At 53.1% G+C, this 8,461-nt stretch overlaps 2 protein-coding genes across 2 annotated transcripts in view; one reads left to right on the plus strand and one right to left on the minus strand.

Annotated features, from left to right (window-relative positions):
- The window catches only part of NSUN4 (NOP2/Sun domain family, member 4), a gene marked incomplete at its 5' end in the record, with an annotated part of 2,738 nt that extends 307 nt beyond the window's left edge, over positions 1–2,431 (plus strand). Inside the window, 5 exons of the mRNA XM_010147287.1 lie at positions 3–91; positions 223–377; positions 520–674; positions 1,295–1,419; positions 2,145–2,431. Coding sequence (XP_010145589.1) covers positions 3–91; positions 223–377; positions 520–674; positions 1,295–1,419; positions 2,145–2,418 — 798 coding nt within the window. The remainder of the gene's footprint in view (positions 1–2; positions 92–222; positions 378–519; positions 675–1,294; positions 1,420–2,144) is intronic.
- Positions 2,432–3,585: 1,154 nt separating this feature from the next.
- Positions 3,586–8,456, minus strand: FAAH (fatty acid amide hydrolase; the record flags this gene model as incomplete). The annotated part of the gene is made up of 9 exons (XM_010147289.1): positions 3,586–3,712; positions 4,373–4,517; positions 4,865–4,973; positions 5,442–5,481; positions 5,922–5,965; positions 6,824–6,923; positions 7,099–7,196; positions 7,720–7,845; positions 8,442–8,456. Coding segments are annotated over 9 exons (804 nt in total), but the record flags the coding sequence as incomplete, so codon positions are not given.
- Positions 8,457–8,461: the final 5 nt, after the last annotated feature.

Raw genomic sequence — 8,461 nt, forward strand, 5'->3', positions numbered from 1 at the left:
AGATGTCACCGCTGCCGCGTGCCTCCGTCAGCTCCAACATCAAGTGTTACACCTTCCCCCGGGGCGACATCGCGCGCTTTCGCCCTGCACGGTGAGACATCCCTGGGACCGGCCGCCCGCTGTCGCTGCCGGCTGCTCGGGCTGCACGTGTGTGAGCCCCCACCCTCACTTCCAACCCCTTTTCTTGTCCCCTTGCACGTTTGCTTGTTCTGTGATTTCCAGGCCGGACGCTCTGGGGCTCCTGGACTATTACCTCATGGATGCGGCATCTCTCCTGCCCGTCCTGGCGCTCAACGTCCAGCCGAGTGACTTGGTCCTCGACCTCTGCGCGGCTCCGGGTGGCAAGACGCTGGCTCTGCTGCAGACTGGGGTTTGCGGTAAGTGGAGGTGGGTGTTCCTTGTCCCCGTGTGCTGTGCCCATTAACGTCTGACCGTTAATCACTTCAGGGTGTAAGAGTTGGGAATGGGGTCTGGTTTTGCAGGAGTGACATTCCCAGTGTACCTGTTTTGTCCTCACAGGGCATCTGGCAGCCAACGATGTCTCCATTTCCCGGACAAAGAGGCTGCACCAGATTCTCCATAGCTATGTTCCCAAGGAAATCAGGGAAACTGTGAGTGTCACATCCCACGACGGAAGGGACTGGGAGCAGCTGGAAGGTAGCACTTTCCATAAGGTAGGTGATTGGGAACTGGTGAAGATAAACCCATCTAGGTGACATTTCAGAGGAAGACAGCAGCTTATCCAACAGTGTAATTGTATAGTTTTCCACAATCTTAAAGGCAGAGAAAGAGAGGAGACTAAGCCACAAAGGGAGCAATATTTCCTCTTGCTCTACCCTTCCTCCAGGATCTGGTGTGTGTGGGTGTCCGGAGATGTACCTTTGGCCGTCTGTGTCTTAGCCCTTAAAAGATCCTGTTGTAATTCATCTTCTGGGAGGGGTTAAATGCAAAGATTGGATAATTCCTGCTCCTCAGCCAGTTCCAGCCGCAGGAGCTGGGTTAGTCGCTCCGGGAGGCGTTGCTGCAGGAGCTCTGGCTGCCCGTGGTTGCAGCCATAGGGGCTGCAGTAACGCCTGCCAGGAAAACGCACGGAGTAGGGACTTTATATGAGGCCACGTGTGAGGGTGTGATGTCACCCACCATTTCTGCGTCTGTTTGCACATTCCCGACACGCAAAACGAGCCAGAGGAGTGTGTGGCAAGGCTGGAGGAGTTGGGGAAGGGGCAGGTTGTCCTGTGAGACTGGCTGAGCTCGGGCTGGGCCCGGGCCTGATGCAGGACCACTACTGCTGCAGGTCCTGGTCGATGTGCCCTGCACGACGGACAGGCACTCTGTCACGGAGGAGGACAACAACATCTTCCACAAGAGGCGAACCAAGGAGCGTCAGATGTTGCCCATGCTGCAGCTGCAGCTGCTGATGTGAGTGAGCTCAGGGCCGGGTTTTGGTGCTGTTTGTGTCCCTCTGGGGGGTGTGGAAACCGTGGGTAGTTTTCTGGAGTGGCAGTAGTTGAACACATCGAGTCATAGCAGGTCTAAGAAGGTGCAGATGTTCTCAGTCAGATCAAACGGCTTTCCTCTCCCCAGCGGTAGCCACAGGAAGGAGGGAGGAGGGTGTGAGGAACGGGGTGGGTGTAGTACTGTCCTTTTGTGTGGTGATCCCCTGGCAGGCAGCCCTGGAACATTTCTGAGTGTCCACATCTCCCAGCACACGGGAGGACATGGGGGTGCTTCATCACCCCATTTCAGTGGGAAGGCTGGACGGGCTGACTGTGAGCTGGGGCAATAAGAAAACAGATCAGAGTCCCGTGGCAGTGCTTAAGCTGTGAGAGCCTCTTCCCTTGCACGTACTCTTACCCCATTCCCTTGGAGGCGCGTGCAGGATTCCTCCTTCCAGCTGCTCTCCAGTAGCACCTCTCCCACGTGAAGTGCTTTATCAGTCTAATTTGACACATTGCCCTGGTCTAAGCCCGTCCTCAGGCTGCAGTGACAGAGCGAGACTGCTGAGCCTGTGGAGTTCAAAGAGATTTGTCTCTCACCTCCTACGAGTTACGTGCTGGCTTCCCAGTTTCGGTGGGTGGGAATGCTGGTATCCCACACCATCCTCTTTTTTCCTGTGACGGTGCGTGTGTTCATCTTGCCTGCAGGGCTGGGATCCTCGCTACCAGGCCAGGAGGAAAGGTGGTGTATTCTACCTGCTCCCTCTCCCCTCTGCAGAACGAGCACGTGATCGAGAGAGCGGTAGAAATTGCAGAAACCCAGTTTGACATCAGTATTCACGTTGAGGACTTGAGCCACTTTCGGACACTCTTCCAGGACACGTTTTCCTTCTTCTCGGATTGTCGGCTGGGGGAGCTTGTTCTGCCTCACCTCACGGCCAACTTTGGGCCTATGTATTTCTGCAAATTAAGTCGGATGTAGAAGGGGTGACAGACTGTGTCTGCTGGTTATCAGGAAACACCCCGAATTTCCAGGGCAAGAAAACTGGTCTATATTTATTTTTGTTTTAAAATGTCCCAATGAAGTCTGCTTTTTTACTGCAGAGAGAGAGAATAAATGAGAAAGCTGCTGTGGACTCTCCTGAATATTTATCTGTTTGAGACTAAGGTGTTTAATCTGGGAAAGAGAGAAAGGTCTTTTCAGAGGGAGCAATTTATCCACCCATCTCAGGGTGGGTTAAATTACCCTGTGTGGATGCTGCTCTCTGCTTTGATCCTACTTGAGCAGGTTTGGGTGAACAAGCACCATCTGGGCATCTCAGCCTTTCTGTCCCAGGTCTCACCATCTGCATTACTGGGTTGTGTCTGTCTCTGCTTATCTCCCGCCTTCAGAAAAAGCACCCTGAGGTCCTGAAATAACAAGTTCCTAAGAATGCCCCTGCTGTGGGGTTGGAATTGTGCTTGGGATGCTTGAGGTCTGGTGGTAGAAAGAGCCTGGTGCTGTGGAAAGGCCAGTGACTCTTGCCATCCCTCACGGACAGGAAAGCCTGTGGTTGAGAAGGAAGGTGAGAACACTCCCAGTGTTTAATGCCCACTGGGAAGGTGTTTATATGAATGCAGTTATCGCCCAAAATCATGCAATCGCAGCCATCAGTGAAGGATTACTGGAGTCCATGGTAAGAGTTGCTTAACAGCTACATTTTTATTTTTGTGAGGAAGTTAGTGATGGGGAGTATAGACATGGCTGTATCCTGACTAGGCAGCCTGTAGTTACATCCATGTGAGGTTACTCCAGTGCCAGCAAGAAAATACCGTTGGGTTTTTGTAGTCCTTTTCTCTTGGCACTGCCATGCTTCTGCAAGCAGCAGCATAGGTGGAGGTGAGTGCGAGCCCCCATCCATGTCCATCCTTCCAGGAAGGTGCAGTTAATGGATTTATCATCATTTGAATCCTGCTTAAGACAGTCCTTCATGGCACCTTGGCTCCTTACAGGATCTGTGCTTATTGGCAAGGAGGAGGGTAAGGAGACGGCTTTTCCTTCCTCCCTCCTTCCCTCCTCGCCATGATCTTTGTGCTTCTAATGGCAATAGAGAAGTTGTGCAGCACTGTCCCTTTCGCCTCTGCCCCTGCCGGTGTGGGACTGGGGCGGCTATGCTGTGCTCTTCTCACGGCTGAGGGTCTCCACCTCCTTCATGAACCGGAGGCACAACTCCTCCTGCCACGGCAAGGCCACGCACTGCACAGCCACCGGCAGCCCCACGGCTCCCGCCACAGCCCGCAGTGGGGGCAGAAGCGGTGAGAGGGTACCGGGGGATCTCGGACCTCCAGCAGCTTTTGGAAACTTGGTTGAGGTGCACGGCTCATCCCAGAGAGCGGGGAGGTTGGAGGCTGAGCCCTGCCTTTCAAGCAGCATTGGCACGCTGGGACAGAGGGAAAGTTCTTGCTGTTCTCATGAAAGAAATGGTTGCCAAATCTTGGGTGGCTGAAGACCCCCTGCCCTGCAGACATCTCTGCTTTGAGCTGTCTTACAGCCAGATCCCTTTTCCTGCACCATGCTCATTCCTGATCCATGCTCTGCTGCCGGCCTGGGCCTGGTGAAGGGCTCACGGAGCAGGAGGGATGTGCAGCGCAGTGCCCTGGGCAGGTACTGTCGCAAGGACCCGCTCGAAGAAGCCTTGCTGCATGGCTCCTTCCTGGTTTCTGCCTTTCATCCAGCCTGGGGGGGGCTCCCCCAGTCCCTACCCAGCCCTTAGTGACATGTTTTTGGGGGCTTGGGAGAAAAGGGATTTGCAAGAGATGTATAGAGAAGGGGGGGATGGGGGGTGGGGTGTTTGCCCTGTGCCTGCATTGGTGGAGACACTTAGGAGCCCCCAATTTCAGTGAAATGAGAACATCCATCAGCAGTCTTTGCTCCACCGCTTGCCAGGTCACATACCTGTTTCAGCATCTGGTCCCAGGGGTCATCACAGCATCCTCGGTAAAGCTTCAGCTCTTCCTCATCCGCTTCTGTCACCGTGCTGACGGGTACAACCCCAGCAGGGAAGTTCAAGACGTTGTACAGCATCGTGGAGGAGATGGCGGCTGAGGGAAGCAGGAGAGAGAATGCAGGTAGTCACAGGCTCCTGCCTCCCTTCAGACTTACACACTACAGAACCAGCTGCTGCTGGGAGGAGAGATTGCACAGGGCTGGTCATCTGCATGTCCCAGTTCTACTGCAAGAAACAACTGCCATCAGATCGCTTCATCCACGTGCCTGTCTCCATCTGCTCAGGTAGCTCTATGGTTTTTCCATAAAAAACCATCGTTTTTCCTTCCTAATGGCCATAAAATGCTTAGTTGGGCGGTGAAGCTCGGTGGTAGTGGATGCCTTCTGTCCAGTCGGAGCTACTGTGGTCTCTGCCCTCCCGGAAGGTCCCAGGCTCACTTACTGAGGAGTTTTCCAGCATATCCCGGGGTGAAAGCAGGCCCCAGGACAGGGCACAGCACAACATCCAGCTGGAGTTCCCTCCACCGGGCGATGAACTCGGTGCAGTACGCCTTGGGGAGGAGAGGGAAGGTGACATGGAGGCCACATCCACACCTGGAGCATCTCGGCTTCTCCAGGGTGCACAGCAGGCTCTGGCATGGCCAAGGAGGCAGCAACAGGCAGCTGTGCTCGAGGGAAGAGGCAGGGGAGCATGGAAGTGTCTGCCTTCATAGCATGTGGCCAGGAATTGGGAAGGTCGCTCCTTAGCCATCCCCACTCCCAGAACAGCCTTTGTTCTCCTGGGACTGCAGGCATTTGGGCATGAGCACTGTGGACCACCAATAAAAGTCCTGGCTGTGTTGACCCAAAAGCCCTTCCACCCCATTCCTTTTTTTTTTGGTGCATTTCCCTCCATCTGGTCTCCTCCCCAACACCCCCCTGCACACCCCCTTTCCTAACTGATGACCCTCTGAACTGGCACTTGCCATAAAGCCTCAGCTTGTAGCATGATGCCAGAGAGAAAGGTCCTCAAAACATACCTCTATTTCATGGTGATGATTCCACATCTCCTTCACTGACCTGCAGGGGGACATCACAGCAACATTTAATCCTCCAGGTTGATAAGGGCCTGTGATTTTAGACAAATTGTGAAAGATCTATCAAGTAATTGCTAAAGTTTCCTTCAGCAGTAGGCCAAGCAATTAAGTAATGAATCTCTGGAAGTGGTAGAGGGAAGGTTTCTCTCATGAGCCTGGATTTAGTAATCTGCCACAGGCTTCCTGTACAACCTTATCCATCCAGGTCCCCCAATCCTTTCAGGAGAACACCAGGGCCAGTGCAACACTGGGGAGATGTGTTCCTGAAGGCTGAAGCCATGTCCAGGATGGAGTGACAGTCTCTGCAGAGAGCAGGTCTGAGCCTGTCATGAATCCAGTCATTGTGCGTGTGTCCCTACCCCCGTAGACACTCAGACATACCGTTCATTTTCCTGGACATCTCTGGGGGCAATGCCATCTTACCTCAATCCCCCCAGGGCGCTCAGATAGTCAGCCAGGCGGGGAAACTGGAAAGGCAAGAGGTTCCTCTTAGGGACATGACATGAGAGTGCAGTAACTTTTCCTGGGAAAGCCCTGGTCCTGGCCTGCCCCTGTCCCTAGGGATGCGGCACCCAGGGTGAGTGATGATTATTAAAAATACCCCTCATAGTTCTTAATTTACTTTGCTTCTAACTTCTGGTTGTTGGCTCCCAATTTGTTTCTTACAGCTCAACATTTCCTGCTCAGAGAGGAATGCACTGTCTTGAATCAAGTTGCTTTCCACTATTTTTGATAAATCAATTGGTTTTTAGCTTGGTTTTTCACAGAAACAAGACCTCTACAAGCAGTTTGATTGCCTCCCACTCACCGCTACCTTGTTGATCCCATCAGCTGGGAACAAGCCAACTGGACAGAGAGGCAGAGCAAATGGAGGATGGAGAAGCCCTACAAAAGGATGCTCAGCAGGTGAAAGGGCTACAGTGAGGGCCAGACCTTACTAATCACCAGGAGTCCCCATGAAGGTGCAGTCTCTGGGAGGCCTCCAACACAGGGACACAGCTTCAACCTCGAGTCCCTCTGCTGCAGTAATCCCAGTGCCTGAATCTGAGGAAACTGGGACTGCCAGGTCTAGCATTTGAAAAAAACACTTGCTGTGGGCTCTGCATTAATCTTTTACAGCTCTTGGCTGGTCTTTCTCTCATTTCCCTTTGCACTGGATAAATCTCAGCAGGGGTCTAGAAAAGACCTTCCAAAGCGATAGCGCGTGCCTTGGCCTGAAATCCCACTGTTTCTAGTTACAAGTGTCTCTCAGTACCATCACGTTTTCAAGCACCTCAAGGCCTTGCTGACACTGCTCTGCTTTGAGCCTGAGGCCAGGGACTCACCAGAGGTTTAAGAATCAGAGCCAGCAGCTTCTTTCCCAACCTCGGGATCTTGCAGCAATTCACCTGTGATTTCAGGCTGGGATCTACAATACCTCCTGTGCTGAGAGAAGGCAAGAGGAGGGGATCATGCCAGAGAAGCTGTTTGCCTTTTCTCAGAAACCCGAGTATCTCCTGTTTGGGGTGGGAGAGATGGGCTTGTTTTGCCTGTGCATTGTGCTCACGGGCGTGAGGCTGGAGATGTTCTACAGCACTCCTGCCCGAGGGCTCCTACTTACAACAGGTCCAACCAAGCACCGCCTCCATCAGCAAAAAACGCCTTCAAAAACAGTTCAGTCATGACGTAGTGGATCCGAGGTGGAGAAAAAGGCACCAGCTGCACCAAAACACAAGATTACGTGGCAGCCTGGGAATGTGAATAATTCCCAAGGCCCTGCTGTGGATATACTTCAGATGCCAAGCAGTACCTCCCTTGGCTCCACACACCAACAGAGGCCCTGGCTCAACCCTTTACCAGCCCAGGCATCTCCCTGTGGGGTTATTCCTTCCTGATGGCTGTTTGTCTCAGCTCTGAGATCTCTCCAGAGCTGGTTCCTCCTCCATCCTGCTCCAGGCAGTTACTGAGCCAGAAACTGCTCCAGGTTCCTGCCTGTCCCAGCAGAATTGACCTTGCAGGTACAAGTTTGCTAATTGCTGTAGCTGTTTCCCCATGAGATACGCTGCTACCCCGAGTAGACGTGCATGTCTGCACTGCGTTATGTGGCTGTAGTAACTCAATATCATACCTCTGGTAGGTCATTTATCCCACAGCCGGGCTTGGGAGCTACATCTGGTGTCTGAAGGGTGATTTCAGCAGAGAGGAGCAAAGCTGGGGAGAATCGGGGGGTGGCTGTGCTCACCTGGTGCCCGGCTGCCTGCAGAGCCCCCCCGGTTTCCCGCACCACCCGCCGCATGCAAGGGGGCAGGGGGAAGTAGCCGTCTGTGTCGTAGTACCCGACCCGCAGGGGAGCCGAGCTGGAGTACACCTGCAGCAAAGAGCCACCCGTTAGGCATATCCAACCCTGCCGTGCTGGAGCCCACTGCAGAAGGGGATGAAAGCTCCAGGTGTTAGGGAGTAACTAATTCTCTGTTTTGCTGCTTGTACTTTCCACAAATTACCCTTTCCCTCACCTTTTTCTACAGCCTCCCCTTCATCCTTCCCTGCAGATAGAGCACAGCCCTCAAACCCAGTAGATTCAACCATTGCCGAGAAGGATGGAGGTGGAAAACCCCCACTGCAATTCACCTGTGGACATTTCCTCTCCCTCTGCAAGAGATTTGCTGCGGGAGTTTCTGATCATGTCTCATCTGCCCCTCAAAGTCTCCAGCATTTTGCTCCTGGTGTTGCCCGCCTCTCCACTCTTTCTGGGGTCTCTCAATCTGACAAGCAACATGCCAACTGAGAAGGCAGAAAGGGTAACTACTTATTAACCTATTCTTTTCTAATAAATACGAATTTTGCCCTCAGAGACCTAATAAGTTACTAGAAACCACTACTGTAAACATAACTGTATCCTTAAAGAATGCATAGGTTGAGCGTGCAGCACCCTCAGAAGAAGTGGGGCTTGCTGACATGGCTCACCTCCTCATCGAAGGGGATGG

This window comes from Eurypyga helias, unplaced genomic scaffold (assembly GCF_000690775.1).
Source record: "Eurypyga helias isolate BGI_N326 unplaced genomic scaffold, ASM69077v1 scaffold26062, whole genome shotgun sequence".
Lineage (NCBI taxonomy): Eukaryota > Metazoa > Chordata > Aves > Eurypygiformes > Eurypygidae > Eurypyga > Eurypyga helias.